Source organism: Hirundo rustica, chromosome 7 (genome assembly GCF_015227805.2).
Source record: "Hirundo rustica isolate bHirRus1 chromosome 7, bHirRus1.pri.v3, whole genome shotgun sequence".
Lineage (NCBI taxonomy): Eukaryota > Metazoa > Chordata > Aves > Passeriformes > Hirundinidae > Hirundo > Hirundo rustica.
The window spans coordinates 26941579-26958557 of record NC_053456.1 but is presented as its reverse complement, the minus strand read 5'-3'; the positions used below and the strand labels follow the sequence as shown (position 1 = coordinate 26958557).

Here is a 16979-nt window from a genome sequence, read left to right as displayed (position 1 = left end):
CTTTTCTCCATATTAAATACACTTTCTTTTAAGTCTGTTTTAATTTAAAATATGTTGCTCCAATAATTTACTTTATTCCCAGTGGTCAGTGATGCAAAACTTCAGATGAAAGCTTTCCTCAGCCATTCCCACTCCTCTCACTTACCAGGTTGTAAATGCCAAGCAGCAATGCCTCAATGCAACCGTTACTCTGCCTATCCCTGCTGGCAGTGAGACGCAGATAAACCCAGATCAACTCCGGCAAAAACTGCAGCGTGAATCTCTTGAGCCGAACTTCAGAACTCCGATAAAGTTCAAAGAGCTGGTGGCAAACAGGCTCCAGGAGCTGTGGAAAGGCAAAAAAGCTAATCACTTACTGGTAGGCTTCTCTAAGGGAGAGTGAAACAACAAATCTAAGGGCTATATCACACAGCCACCATAGTCAGTAAAAATTGCATTCCCCGATGGCAAGTAATGAATGAATCACACTGGTACTGAATGCTGTTTAGGGAGACCCATAAGGACAGCCCTGAGGTATGCAGTACCTGGACATGTGGCCACTACAGCCACTACCATGTGTGCTTCGAGAAGGTTCTTCCCGAGGGCTATCAGTACAAGATGTATTTTCTCTACAGGTACTAATTGAAGGCACGTGACAGACACGTGGCTTGAACCGCGTGCACTGTCAAACTTTAGTGCAGCCGTAAGGTCTATGAAAGTGCAAAGGTTAAAGATCAGCTGCTAATGACAAGTCCATTGACAGAAATACGAATTAATTGCTTACCTAGAACTTTTGAGTCTCGAAAGGAATAACTGAGTGTGTTCATTACAACGCAAACTGTTATTTTCATTTTGAGTTGCACTTCGGGTTTCAGTAGAAGAATGAGAAAAAGGGCCCTATCAAGCCAGTGTGATAAAACCATGAGGTAAACCTGCCATTTTAAGAGCCTACAATGCTAAACCAATATCTAAGATGCATCCATGGAAATGTTAGGGAACAGGAAAAAAAGCAGAAAGAACCACACTAAACAGTCTCATTCTTTCCTATGACTAATCAAATTTTTACTACTAAAATCAAAACTTGTGGGGAAAAAAAATTGAAAAAAAATTTAAATTTCCAAGACACATTTTTTGTAAGGTTTGTGACCACTATCTAATATTATGTTGTACCAAATGGGATTATCTGACATGGGGAAAATATTTATGGGATTCACTGTCCAAAAAGAGAGAGGCATACATGTAACCTAAGGCATCCATGTTTTATAGAAGAGCTACAGAGTTAGAAAATAGAGGCCAGAATCTCAAGTCTTCTTTCTAACAGTACATGCTTCATGCAGCTCTCTTACACATACAGATTAGATAAGGCATATATCTTTCACTCCCAGGCATATGCACCTTAGGACTTTCAGAGCATTACCAGCATATTTCATGGACTTTGATGCATTCTTCTTTCATTAATTTGTCTATTCATCATTATCATAGTACCACAAATTTCCTGTAGAACTGAGAGGCACACTTTTGCTACGCTGCACAAAGATATATTTCTGTGGTTTATTGTGAACCATCCATCCTCTTAAAAAACTTAGGAGTCCCTTGCTAATAGCAGAGGGACCAAAATTTCTGCAAGTGAATAGTCTGAATATTTGATAAATGTGCAGCACCATAAAGCTCTTTGAATGTATAATTTTGCATACCTGTATTTACACTTAGATAATTTACACTGGTAAATCACAAACAGAAAACAAACTTGACAGAATTATCTATTAAGAGAGCATCACCTAGGAAACAGTTTCATTTCCAACATACAATATTCTGGTCAATGTAGCACACCATATTTAACCATGATTACGTAAGCCATAACATGACATTTACGTAAAATAAAACTTCGCTGTCAGAGAAATCTCTTAAACAAGTATCTGGTGCAAGCACCTTTTGTAACAAGGCTTCTGATTGACAGAATTGTTACTCTAAGCTAGAAGCCAGCCTTTACGAAAGAAGCAAAGAGACTCTACAAGGAGAGCAAAGAAAGACGACACTGACAATGTTGGTAAAGAATGAGAGAGGTCCTGTCATTTAGAACAAATGGATTTTTACAAGTCATATCTATACACACACACATCTACATTAATATGCATGTACAGAAAGACAGACAGAAAGATAGATATAAAATAAGTGACCACCTAAGTTTTGGCTTGGGATCTAAATGAAATTAGAAGTCTGTAAAGCTTCTATCACACTCATTTTAAGGAAAAAATGGTATAGTTTTCTGGTAGTCTATTTGCTCCAGTATTTCATACATGTATAGCACTTTATGTTCAAAAGAAGCATAACTATATCCTTTCTTAATTAATATTTACTTAGAATAAATACCTATCTAAAAGGGACAATATTTAAAACCAACTGTTACAGTAAATGTTCAAATCCTCAGAACTGTATCTTTGTTTTATGAAAGGCCTAACACATTCCAGATGTTCAAATTAAAAAAAAGTGGTAATTTGGATATCATTAAATAAATCTGTAGATTTTTCTTTAAAAGAAAATATGATCAAGAAAGGAACAGAAAGAAGAAATCTCTGAAAACAAAACATATAAGCATATCTGCAGGGAGATGACAAGTGCAAGAAAAGCTAAAAATACTAGCTGAAACCAGATATATACAATGGCAATGTTATAAATAGTACTTCTATTAGATTAGAGATGACAGCAGCCCAAAGCTGTTTCCTATTTGAAATTAGCCAGTCTAATTCAAGTCCCATCAAAAAAGTGGAAAAGAAAAATTTATTTTAGCTAATTCAGATGACACTCAGCCAGAGCAGTTACTAAGTTTATTCTACCTACTTCCAAACAAAAATTTTATAAGATTAGTCTTTTAAGTAAAGACTAGGGAGACATGCTTCCTAGAAAGATACAAGCAATATCCAGTCAGTGGTGCTGCAAGCATTCAAATTCTCCTTACTTTTAGTAGTTGTAATATTTGTTGTGGAAAATGTTTAACAACTGCAATTACTCAGGTAAAAACGTGCAACTACTATAGCACTTCTGGTGTGTTCAGAGCTGTAAGAAAAGCTGCCATCACAAAGATGCTACAACATCAATATTCACAAAAGCACAAAGACCCAGGATTTTCCTACAAAGTACAGTATGATAGTCTCCCACCTGGAAACACAAAACCTGACACTCTGAGAAAGAACAAATGTTTTCTTTGCATCCTGGTTATCTGGCTTTCCAAAGAGCCAGCCTCTTCCAAGTGATTCTCTGAATACACAGAGGAAATGGAGCTCGTGTCATCAGTAGTGGGTGTTACATGAACGGGCACACATTTTTTAATTCCCAAGATCTTTCAGTCCAAAGCCAAAGCAAACTGAATAGCACAGAAGTTGGCAAAAAATCCGAAGTAAAATATCTCTTATAATCCTCTCTCTTTCCTAACAAGCAAAATAATTTTAACTATAAGAGCTTTCCTATTAGCATAAGCAGCAATTAGCATAAAAAACAAATGACATTTTTACTGGCATAAATATGCAGCGAGTGTCAATGATCTATTTTTCACTCTTCATTTTATACCTCACAGAGACACAAACCACTCATGTTTTAAGAAGATGATGAACAGCTTTCCTTTGGCTTATTTTACAAGTTTTCCAAATCCTAAGAGTTGTATCTTGAAGTTAAATATAATGTTTTATAAAATGCATGAAAAATACAGGAGATACTTGCCTTTTTGAAGAATTCAGATGTAGAAAAATAAATGTGCTTATTTTAGACTTAATTATAACATAATGGTGAAACCATTTATTATCTGAAGAGCACTGGGTCTGGGATTGCTTGGCATTGCAAAGGTGATCTCACTCTGCTTCACAGCTGCCCTGAGCTAAACCTAATTAGCCCCACATGACAATTCAGTATTTGAATTTCAGTAGTGCATTAACTTGACATCCGTAGAGTACTGTCTACAGCCATAAACCAACCCTAAAAATTATAAAACTATCTGAAAAACAGTACTTCAAAAGCACTTCACTTCTGAATTCAAATATTACACAAAAAAAAAAAAATCAATATATTATTCAGTTAGACTAGCTGTTTATGAGGAAGATCACTCTCTACACTTTATGCAAATCTCTGCTCCAGTCATCTTTACATTTTAAAAAGTCAGGGCACTTCCTCAAAGGCAAACAGTAACAGTTGTATTTAACTTGTCAATATGCTTGCCTTCATTTAATAGCTCACAAACTAGCAGACACCTGTCAAAAGAGAGAAACACCTTGGTTGTTTGGCACCTGGGCATGTGGATTCCATGTTAAATTAATAATCCTGGTCTTACCAAGATAGAATTACGTGACTGTAGAAAAATTCACGTTTGCCCTAAACAGTTTGCCACTTTCCAGAAGTTTTTTAAATCAGTCAACTTTATAAGTTGTACTAAAGAATTACTTGCCCATCAAGTTTAAGAATCTAGAAAGTGTATTTTTATAATAGTCTACCACATACACTTAATCTTCATAAGCCATGAATTACCCTTCTAACAAATGATGGCCAGTAAAGCATATTTAAAGCCCCCTCTCAGTTAGAGACAAATATTATTATGAAATTATGTAAAGTAATGAATTCACTTTGGTTACATTCCTCACACGCAAATAACGTTGGAAGAAGTGCAACAAGGAAATACATCCTGCCTTAACAAGCAGAACCCAAAGCTGGACATCTGTGTGTCTAGGAATGCTGATCTTATACATGGCATCAGAATCAGGCCCAAACAAGAACAGCTGCTCCAAAGAGTAATATTTGACAAGCATCAGTGAGCAATACATATACCCTTTTTGCAAATCTATTTTTTTGCTCTTTTTAAAAAAATAAATGCCTATTCTCAAAGCAATGAGAAGCTTTTGCATTTTCAGGAGTCTACATAAACACAAATACACAGACAGCAGCAATGGTGGCTTCGGGTTGAAGAGAGACTAACAGCAGCTTTTCAGTACAAAGAAAAAGGTCACTATGCAGGTTATTTATAATACTGAAATGAAGCTGACAGCTATGAAGCCTTTTTTTTTAAATTGCATGAGCATTATGCAATCTCCTTGAAGCTCAATCAAGCATTCAGCTTCCAAAAGCAGCTGAGCTGTACTGGGGAAAATAAAGAACTTCCCTGCTGTGCACACTACCCATTTAATTTATAAATATATGAGAAGTCACAGATGATACATCAAGTATTTGTAAGCATCTTATCTGAAGTAGTCTATATGTCAGAGAATGGTATGCTTGCACAATTTATTCAGAAAGTTATTTTTCACACATTTGCCCAAAAATGCTCCTCACAGAAGCCAATGGGTTGGGGAAAGCTCAGCTCAACGTCACTTGCAAAATGAATTATGTACAAGGGTAAGCTAAGTTTTCATTGTGTCTATTTATATTTTGGGGCCCTGGTTCTGCTCTTGTTTACAGCAGTGTAAACCAAATTACACAGAAGTGATACTAGTATAAGCACGAGAATATCTTGTTATCTTAATGGCATTTAAAAAATTGATTCCATCTTCCACTGCAATAAGCCACCACACGAGAAGCACATTGGTCTTTCTGAGTTTCACTGTAAGGCCAACTTTGTCTCAGCTATGACTGAAAGGTGGTTTCTGGGAACTAAAAACAACCAATCAAAACAAAACAAAACAAAACAAAAAAAAAAAAAAAAACAAAAAAACAACAACAACAAAAAAAAAAAACCACATCCACACAAAACAAAAACACAAACCACCACCACCACCAAACCAAAATTGAACCCCTCCCCAAAAACACAACAAGAAGAAAACCCCAAACCAAAACCAAGTCATGACAAATACAACACAACAGTTAGCTGTGGCAAGGAGAATAGAGCAGACAGCATAAACAGTATTTTTGGAAGCAGAATGAGATTGTGTTTTACTAGAAAGGCATTAAAGTAACTGTCAAAAAAACAAGAGACTAAAAAGAAGGATGACACCCATGTGTCATTACATTAGAAAAAAGAATCAATCTTCCTCTCCATTACTTTAGTTTTAGTTGTGGAAGTGAAAGATCTAGGAATGAGAATAAAAATAGGTTTCTTTAATCTCCTACCTCATTATTTGGGTCTTGAATGACCTTATAAAGAGCTGGTACCAGTGGTTTTTTTCGGTGCAATGTAGCTGCATAGCTGGAAATTTGTGATTCAGGTAATGCCTAAAGGGGAAAAAAAGGTTACCCTGACAAATAAATGCTTCCAAGTACTCCAGATCTCCACAAAAGAAGGAAGTCTCACCCCAACATCAAAGAAAAGTTCTGAAGTTCAGTACATTTTCAGACTTGTAACCTAGTTGTTAAGTACGAGTCCTTCTCCAGACAAATAGCATTTGGGAGCACTTAACCACTTTCAGGGTTAAATCCAAAAGCAGTTTAGATTCATCTTTCATAAATCATTTGCTCTAATTTGATATGAGGACTCTTTCTTTATAGTCTGTATATAACAGGGTCTTTTTGAAAACTTGATCAAATCAACTCAACTTATTTAAGAAATGTAGAGAGTACAGAATGAGCACGGACAGCCTCAAATCTCCCCCAAGGAACCGTGTGGATTCTGCACCCTTGGAACTTAAACAAATTTCCAACAGCGCATAATGACTTATTCTCATCAATGATGTGAGGAATTACTAATTCTTAATTTAAGTAACAGACTAATTTCTTATCAGTCACGAAATCCTGTTTTCTTGTATATGCCTCATCCTGTATCACTCAGCATAATTATCAACACGCAAAACAGCTTAAAAATACTTCAGATTCTTCACGATGAAACAATTATTTTATGCAGATCATGGGGAGAAAAAAAAGCATTTTTCTTTAACTTTTTGAAAAGTCCAAATAAATATAGACTAATTGTTTTTAAATTAAAAAGTTCCTCAACTGGAAATTTGGGCAGCATTATCCAGCTGTTAGTTAAATTCTATCTGCTTGACCTAAACAAAATACATGTTTAAAAGACTGCATTGCTACTGATGTGTTCTGCTCTACAATAATAAAGAAAATATAAACTACTATTAGAATTATGCATTACATATCATGTATCAGTCAACCCAATTTTACAGACCTTTACATGCTTTATGCGTTATAAGAAATTGAAAGATCAAGCAATAGATATTTAAAATGTTAATTATTTGATATTTAAAACCCTCCACTACTATGTTTGGTGGCATTAAGCCAATGGTTTAGGTATCATTCATCTTCTCAGCTCACCTTGAATTCTGACAGCCATTCTTCCACAACACCTCGTTCTGATCCCAGCATTTTCTTACTTCTTTTGCTTCTCTCTTACCTTTAGAAGAAAGAAATGAAGTTAAATATTAGTTATAGCAGGAAAATTTAGTTTTTTACAATCCTACCCACTGAAAAGGTGTTAATATCTTTCCAATAGAATTATATAATACAAAACAATAGAAAAAGTTGCGTTTTGGGCCATCACTCCCATTATTTAACAATGATATAACTGTTTCTTTCCTTAGTCTAAAATGCTGTGCATAAATGGGGAAGAAGGAAAAAGAAGGATTCAGTGCTTCAGGCCACTTATCTTTCAGATGTGTTTTGAAAATTATTTAGGTTCAACTAAAAATTACATGTTTGACATACAAGCTACATCACAGAAGTCCTACAATAAATGAGCTTTCAATACCCAGACGACCATGACTGGAATCACCAATTCTCTTCTCAGAACATACTTGTTTTGAGTTCTGAAAGATTTGTACTTAAGAACTATCAGTATTTGTTAAATGAAAAATGAAGTGAAATAAGATAAATGGCTTCCCAACGCAATTTTTAAGTTAATGTATCATTTTTTTCAATGGCCCTTGGCAGGAAGTCATTAAGAGAATACCAGCTCTCTTGTGGGTCAGGAACTGCTTCAGATTTCTAAAGCATGTTTAAATACCCTAAAATACAACAAATTCAGAAATAACATTAATTTAAAATCAAGCACCACTTGAGTGACTTATTTCAGCAGAAAAAGTGAAAAATAATTCTGTAAAATAACAGAACAACTAATTAGATCTCTGCAAACAAAAGTTTACAAAGACATCCTTTTTGATATAGGGAAACAGATACCATGTCAGAGTGAGACATGGATAGAAGAATTTAATTTAAAACATCATAGGGCATGCTACAGAAGAAGTCGAGTTCTAGTTCACTCTGCCTGGGAAAAAAAAAAAAAAAGCATGACATTCAACTTTACCTCTTTAAAGAAGTCAGTTTTCTAAAGGAGGAAGAGGAGAAGGAATGCAGAAATTTTTCAACCTGGGATGCATTTGTCAAGCCTTCAAGTACTGCCCTGTTTTCTAACAGATAAAAAAAAAATTATGACAAAATAAGGAAAAAATATAGTAAAGCAAACATTAACATTTTTTGGCCTTACAAACTGAAGTTTATCAAATCCTCCAAAGTCCACGTGAATCCTTCTGCAATAAAGCAACTTGCCATTAAAAAAAAAAAAAAAAAAAAAAAGGAGCTCAGTGATTTAGCAGGAGGAAGAATTGCCTTAATCCAAAAAAAGGCTTTTGTCACTCAGCAGAAAGTAGAAAATCCTCCCGTATTAGTGGTGCACAGTACCACAGGCACAGCACTTACAAAGAACAGCGTAAGACAAAAGAAGAGAGTAATTATTTTATAAAAGGTGAACTGAATTCATACCCTGACTTTGGAGAACAAATTTCTTAAACTGAACGTATTAAAGACTTCCCCATACCATAATTTCCTTAGTACATGTTTCTTACAGAGCCAAAATTTCAGTGTCATTATGAAAATCACGTATTACACCAAAGTTCACCTTTTGCTGAAGAATCCCTTCATAGTGAGCACGAGGGAAACAACACACACAGGAGCAAACTCTAGGTATATTAGTGTTTTTGCCATGCATTGAGCTTCGAGCTTCCCTATCTGGGAACTTCTTTCAGTGTATAAATCAGCTTGAGAACCACAACTGCTGGATCAATACATCTGCTCTGGCTACGGTCACTGCTGGTTCAGTTTTAGGACAAATCATCTCTCCCTTTCAAATTATCTGCCTGGAAATTAAAGACATTTTTAAGGACTTGTACAAAGAGGCAAGATAGGCAGCTGATGGATTGCCAGCACACAGGCTGCACTGACCCTGCACAGGAACCCTGAGGAAAAGCAGGGTGTACCTTTGGGGGGGAAAATATAAATATATCAAACACTGTGTGGGTGTGTCCCTAAAGTAAACTGGTTCAATACATCAAGTCCTGTGCATATTTATTCAAGGTTGAAGTAGCCTGAACCAAGAGTATTGAATTTCATTTCCAGAGTGCTCAAATCTCTCCCAAAGCAAACAAAAATACAGGGAATATAAGAGATTTCTCTTGCTTATTTTAAAAATATTATATTTTTTTCTATTATGATTCAAAGGTTCTTATACAGGAACCATAATTATTAACCAACCATTTAGTTATTAGTAACAGAATAATGCAACACTAAAATATTTTTACATATGGTCTGAACAAGTAAGCAAGTTTGAATTTATACTAAAGCATGGAACAGGAAAACTTATAGTCAGGAATGCAGTTACTCAATGTTAAAATCAAATATTAAAAAAATCAATTATCAAAAAGCTTCCCCATAAAAGCATCTGAAACGATAGTTTGAATGTTTTCTCCTAAATGTACTCATTTGGCATATGTGAGCAGAATATGACGTATTCTGGAATCTTTATGCTTAACATTAAAGCTACAATACTCTGTTCTAAAGGAAGTCACAGTCCTGCACTATGCATCTGTCAATTACAGTTAAGATGTAAACTGAATTTTACCAAGAGCATTCTCCTAGATCATGCTATGCACACAAATCTTGGAATCCTAGAATCATCTTGTTTGGGAAAGACTTTTAGGATCACTGAGTCCAACCATTAACACAGCACAGCCAACTCCACCAATACACCACATCCTTCAGGGCCGCATCTACATGGGTTTTTAAATCCCTCTAGGGATGACGAATTCACCACTTTCTATATTTTTGCCTTTGAAAACACCAAAGTCTGAAAAAAAGACTATTCCAACAACATACTAGCAGAATAATGAAACTTAAAACTCAGATAACTCCCCAAAAATTTTTGACTACAGTAAAAGAAATAAAAAAGGGTATCACCTGTGCTCATTGGAGAGTTTGGTTTTCACTTACATTTAGAAGAAAGACCTACTGAGTACATTACTATTTACCAGTCTGCATTTAAACCACTAACCAAGATAAATCTGCAACAGCAAAATGACTGCCCAGGTCATCTCAGCCAGTGCCACTTGCTACACTATCAACTGTAACAGTGGGGATTAGAAAGAAAAATAAAATGCCACTGATTAGATATTCATAATTGATGATATTTAAGAAAATATGATCATTCAAGTATGCAGAAGGCTTTTTGTTGGTGGTTTGTTATTTTATTCAGGGTTTTGTTTGTATGTTTGTTTTAAGGAGGTCAGTAATTTATACCGGTTTAAAATCAAATGGGAGAGATTATATTTCAGGATACGCACTTCAAAATGAGTCCAGTTCCTGGCCATTATATACTAGGTGCACAATGCATATAACACAGTTTTAGTCCTAATTGCACAATGAATGAAGATATGATGCATTTTTACCTTAAAGGCCATGAGAAGAATAATTTGCAATCAAAACCTGAACTGTGTCTGCCAAAAGAATAAAGCTTCATGCTACATGATTTCTTCACAGTGTAAGGCTATCGTGGACTTGTGTAAGAGAATATTACGGACTTGCAGGTCTAAAAGAACAGAAAACTCCTTCATCAATTATAGCTTGTTCTTCCATGCTTCGTAAACACTCCTCTCATATTCACTACTGAGCATGGAAAGAAACATATTTGAAGAAAGATTTTTCCATGCTGTCTCTGTAAAAAAAGCAGCAGGGAAAGCATCAAGAATGCATCCTTACTCTGAACTACACATTGAGTTCCTTTGACCCAGAAAGTTCATAGCTCTGTAAGAAGAGCACCTGTGTTCAACATGATAATCACCCTGGAAAGCAAAATAGACAGCGCAAGATGAGGTGGTCAGATGTACACAGGAAAGAATCTTCCCTGTCACACACCCACACTAATGAGACTGGGAAACTCTGGAGGAAGAAAACCAGGCAACATGCTGGTAAATGCAGGTAACAAAAGCACAATTTGAACTTCTCGTGATGAGCTATTCCTGACTGCAGAGGTGTAAAAGGCTAAATGAAAAAGACTAGGTAATACATTTGATGATGCAATGAAAACATCTGGTCAGGAATGCATTAGCAGCCAGAAAATAAATCAAGATGCTTGATCACACAAAGTCATTTAAAGTAAATCTGAAAACATAAAAGTAGAGCGTAAAAAACTGGTAATATGCTCTTATTTGAAATACTGGCCTACATTTGATGCAAACAACCTAAAAAGAAGTATGTATAAGGTATAAAAACGTTTAAGAAGCTGTTGAAGACAAAGACTGGGAAAAAAAACTTCTAACCTGGATATGGGAATAATTTTTTATACACAGAGAAATAAAGAACTCCTTGTCTTAGAAGCACATAGAATTAAGTGGTTGAGAAGATAGAATGGACTTTTTCTTGTAACAGAGTAATAAAAAATAAAATGCTTGCATGCACCAAGATAGAAATCTTAGACTGTTAACAGTGTACTGTTTCTCACACTGTAAGTTACCTTAAAATATCAGGACAATCAGAAGCTATTATAGATAAATATTGTAACACCTGTTTTACATAGTTACCTCTGTTGTAACAGAACAAGGAGAGTAAAGAAGAAAACTTAATTGTGTAAACTAGCACTTCATTGATACTCTTTACAAAAAGTTTCTCTTAAAAGCAACTCCTTGCTTAACCACTCAGTATATAGCTGTAAACAGCTTCCTCCAGCTACTCCAGTTATATACCAGAAGATATTAAACAGCCACAGTATGGTCTGTTTCCACACTAGAAAAGGTTCTGACTCTTATGCTGACTTAATCTCAAAAAAAAAAAAATAAAAGCAGCCTTGGAAATGTTCAATTTTGGTGGATAACGTCTTGTACTTATTTAAAAGTACATGTATTGTAATATACATCTCTTATGATAAATAATAGTACAAATACCATTGTGATTTTTCCTGTATCCATATACATAAACATATTATTCTGCCAGAATTCTATTTAGCAGACACTCACATAAACTGTCATTTTGTAAGAACATAAACCAATAAATTTAAAAACTATTGTCCTCAACAAATCAGAGCTACAATTACAACTTGCTATTAGAAACAGGTCCAAACATTCTGCCAGAATTCTCTTGGCCATACAGCTCTACAGTACAGAGAAACAAGGTAAAAACTGACAGACAGAAAGAAACAAAACCTCCTCTAGACAGTTGTTAATTTAGATTATCAGCTCAAGCCTTCTCCTTAACACAAGGAGCACTCTTCCAACTCTAGTTTTTAGGTAATTGCAAGCTTCAGCAGACAGACATGCATTCCAACTTTAAAATACAAATGCTGATGTATTCTGTATGTGGGATTTAGGTTGCCAGCCTTATTAGACAAGCCTTAGTCATGCAAAACACTTGGATAAGACAATTCTTCCCTGCTCACTCTGACTCACTGGTAATAACCAGGATAAAAGGTTTTCTTTTTGGATATCAGCAATGAAGAAAGTTATGTGATAACAATGGGAGAAAGCCTTACCACAGAGAAGTCAAAGATGATTGAGAATAGTCTTGTAAACTTTCATGGTACCATACTTGCACAGTGAGATGCATTTCTTATCAGAAAGGTCACATCAATTTCAGCAGCTGCCAAAAAAGGGGTAAAGAAAAGGTACAGCCCATCTGTTCCAAAAAGCCTTCTATAAGTCATTTTAAGCTCTAAATCATCTTCTGTGCCTTTTCGAGCAACACAAAGCTCAGCTGCCACCTTCCATCTTTCTACCATTCCTACAGCGAAACCGGGCTTTACAGATAAAAAATTGCTGAAGACAAACAATTAGGGCAGTGAGAATGAAAACACAACACTGAAAATAGAAACTATATAACAGTTTAAAAAACTACTTTAAAGCTGATGTTTTCATAGTAATGCACAGAGTAGCTGTAGAGAGCTATAGAGAAAAATTTAAGTGCCATTTGCCTCACAGAGGCAAATAAGCAGAACCTGAATTAAACACAATTGTACACTTACAGCTAAATCCCTCTCCTAGGAGTTCATGCAACAAATAAAGCAGAAAAGAGCTGAGATGATCGAGAATGTGGAACGAGAAACTGATTTTCTCTATTTGAAGAAAATACTCCTCTACATTACTTACAGGATTTGGAAACAACAATAATAAAGACATTCTCCTGCAGCCCTAAATACCACAAAACACACATTAATTATTCTGTTATAAGGATCTGACGCACTTAAAAAAATATATATACACACACACACACGTAGGTTAGCCACAGAAATGTTACCTTATTCTCTCAGCACCAGTTTCCTTAGAAACAACTCCACGTAGTCATCCTACACTAAACTTAAAACATTCTCTTGTCAGGATCCTGGTGATAACCCATCCTACGCCAGACAATACAGGTTTGTCCTCCCTTTGCATCAGTCCATATGCAATAACTCTTCCTATGCTAGTTTGTCTGCATTAACTTCTTTACTTACAAAAACATTTCCATGCAAATTACTTTCCGTGTAACCCTACCTCTCCCAAACACTTTCTCGTTCATGGTTTTGGTTCATGAAGTAAATGACTTCTAGATAAGTAAAGATACAAAGTGCATAGTAAAAGAAGGAGCCTAAAAAAAAAAAAGCCTCAGCAAACCAACACTTGCAAAATCGCAGTTAAGGTGGTCTTTTTAAGGTGCTCAGTGCTAAGTACTAAAAATGAACAGACACAGGCTAAGAGAAAGCTTGAAACAGAATTTCTGTGGGAACAAAACCAAAACAAAATTCAAAACCAAAACAAAACAAATCAACAAAAAGACACACCATCAACCCCCACCCCCCCCACCCCAATATGCATTTTGGAATAAGACTGCAAACATTATGCTAAGATCACTATCTGGTCTGTAAAAGAAAGAAATTCACGCAGAAATGTTCTAGAAATACCAGCTGAAGATTCTAAGCAGCTTCCCACTTTTGAGCTGTAAAATCGTCACTTGAGAAAAATAAATGCCTGTTATATTATTAAAATATCCATAAAAAAGTTGAACCCTATTGCAGACCAATACCTAAATTCCAACACCAGTATGTATTTCTTACTGCAGTATGCCCTACCAACTGTAATTCACACAAAATGGAATTTAGGTTACATATTCATTAATTAATTTACCTAACCTCCTTTCTTCTACCCTATTCTCAAAGAGATCTAACCCAGAGGGATCCTCTGCTGAAAGTAATGAAATCTCTTATTCTAATCTCTCCAACTTCCAGATGGTAAAGCCTCCACCTCCGGGAACAGGAGTGTAAATAGATTAAGCTGAAGTGACAAATTTCCCCCCATCCATACACTTACTTACACATTCACAAATTCTTAAATGAGTGGAATCTCCAAATTTATCTGAATTTACCTCAATTATAGCTAAAATTATGTCATCTTGCTGACTTTTAAAAAATGATGCAGTAAGAATACAAAGTTCCAAAATAAACTTTCAAAATGGCAGAGTTAAAATACAGATCCATAAGAATTAAGACATTGTTTTACTGCACAATGCCATAAATTTAATATATGATTCGGATGCTTCATTCACATATTAGATGCATGGCTTTCAAGGATAAAATTAATCTTGATTGATATGTTGGTCTTACTTTTCCATTACCAGTCTCCAGACGTTAAAAAGGGAACAACAAACGTAGTTAAATGAAACATCACTGATCACACCAGTACTTGTCAAGATGACATGATTTCAGAACAGCCCAGATCTCTTCTGCTTGACCTAAGGGAATATGCCAGCAAGTCGAACCCTACACACTTCTAAGAAGGACTTAAGTCACTTACAGAGGCTGTTCACAATTCAGAGGTAAAGCAGAGTAGCAGCAAGAATTCTAAACCTAAGATCTGCTTCAACATTCACAGTTAAAACTGTAGCTGCCTTTATTACTTCCAACTGCCTCTGCAGGGCAAACAACTTGTCTTTTTCAATGCCACGCATCACAGCGTCATTCCAGGGTCAGTCCTTTTCAGTCTCACACTAGTTTTCCGAAAGTTAGAGAAGGTTTTTAAGAACTGCAAAGAACAATCTCACAAAAGAGAGAGAAAACCACTGTTAATTTTATATTGAGATCAGATAGACTGTACAAGTCAGAATTTCCACACATAAGAAATAAAACACATTCCTGACCTTGTTAGTTCTATACAACGCAATCCATTAAGAGCTGCGTGAACACCAAAGATCAAGATGTTGGACTCAACTGATTATGGTGATTGTGCTACAAAAACTGATGCTTATGACCAGCCCTACTACTAACTTCACTAGGATTCCTCCACAGCAGGAAATTACACGGCTTTTGTTGGACTCTCCTTCACAGAAAACAGGCAAAGAAACAAGTGTCTCTAAAGTGTAACTCTTTTTCATCACCTTATTAGAAGTGCTCATGAAATTCTGAAACTCAGCTTACTATAATTGGCACTCTGTGGCCTATTGGAAGTATACACTGCCTCTCAGTGAAATAACTGTGTGAGAATTAAAACAGTAGTAAATGTAAATTAGTGCAACAACTACACCGGGTACCCCCTTTGTCTTGGTATGAGTTTAATAATTAATCTTCGCTGCTGAATAGTTAAACACAATGCATATGGTTTACAGTCATTATTCTTCTACTGTTAAACCGACATTATGACAGAATACAAACCAACCAGTCTTAAGAAAGGACTAATGAATGTTTTAGTGTGAAATGATTCATTTTTCATGTATTTTCTAAATAGCGAGGACATTAAGTTACTAACCTTTGTGGGGGTGTTACCTGGGGAGGGTGTTTGGATGGTTTTTGTGGGATTTTTAATCTGAAATTTAAACTATTTTTTTTCTAGGGCAAAACTTCATATATAATACCTTTAGGAACACAATATAAACACAACAGAAACAACTTAAATCAACCCAGTCTTTCATGCACCATGTTAGGCAAGATTTTCCACAATATTTTTCACTTATCTAAGCTACAGACCGGTATAAAAAATAAAGTAGTGTAAAACCACAACAAACAACAAAACAAAACAGAGACAAAAAGAAAACAGCCTTCCACAGGTGCTTGATGCCTCCAGTTGGAATACACAGCCTTTTCTCCTCCTCTCCCCAACACCCCAGAAACAAGAGCAAGATCCTAGATGAACACTACTATTTTCATATGTATTTTCTATTTACAACCTGAATAAAATGGAAAGTTTTTGTCAAATACTGCCCCAATGGATATTCAGAAAATGTGATTCTTTCAAGATGATGAAAGACTACGATTTGACAGGCAGCACTGAAAATCCATGCAGCAAGCTTCATGGGTGTGCTTCCCCAAGCTTTTTTGTGTGGACAGGGGAATGGTATTTATATAGAGATGGTTTATTTTACAATGTTCTAGGTTTTCAGACATATTTTCCTGCACTCAAAAAAACCTCACTGAGGACTCAATGTTCTAATCTTCAGCCATTTTTACATAACCTCATCCATACACAGAGATACTCTGGGTTTTTGTTTGTATTACTGAATAATTTTCCTGCTAAATTAAAAAAACAAACCAGAACTTCAAAAGCAGTTGGTAAAACAGTGCTTTTCCTTTCCTCAAGCTTCTGGAATAAATTTACCCTTGGAAAAAGACCAGAGATGGCCTTATATGCAAACTTATTAGGTGTTCTACTATTGCTTTTTGCAACATTAATTTTCTTTGAGAAATTTTATATATTACATCTACTTTAAATGGAAATACACGGATATTAACTATACTAAACATAAATAGTACAGGTACTGCCCATCTAAGTAATATTTATGATCTTTTTTACTTTTTTATT

The 16979-nt window shown here is 35.5% G+C and overlaps 1 protein-coding gene across 8 annotated transcripts in view; it reads right to left on the bottom strand.

Moving 5' to 3' along the window:
- The window catches only part of HYCC2 (hyccin PI4KA lipid kinase complex subunit 2), a 49642-nt gene that overhangs the window by 22577 nt on the left and 10086 nt on the right, over positions 1–16979 (bottom strand). For 6 of the 8 annotated variants that reach the window (XM_040069187.2, XM_040069181.2, XM_040069186.2 and 3 more), the window contains 4 exons: positions 8201–8303; positions 7213–7291; positions 6064–6165; positions 146–325 (listed from right to left, as the gene is read on the bottom strand). In XM_040069187.2, coding sequence (XP_039925121.1) covers positions 146–325; positions 6064–6165; positions 7213–7263 — 333 coding nt within the window. In that variant the 5' untranslated portion in view covers positions 7264–7291; positions 8201–8303. Of the gene's footprint in view, positions 1–145; positions 326–6063; positions 6166–7212; positions 7292–8200; positions 8304–12688; positions 12796–16979 lie in introns of all 8 variants that reach the window. The other 2 variants (XM_040069183.2, XM_040069184.2) reach the window with 1 other exon arrangement.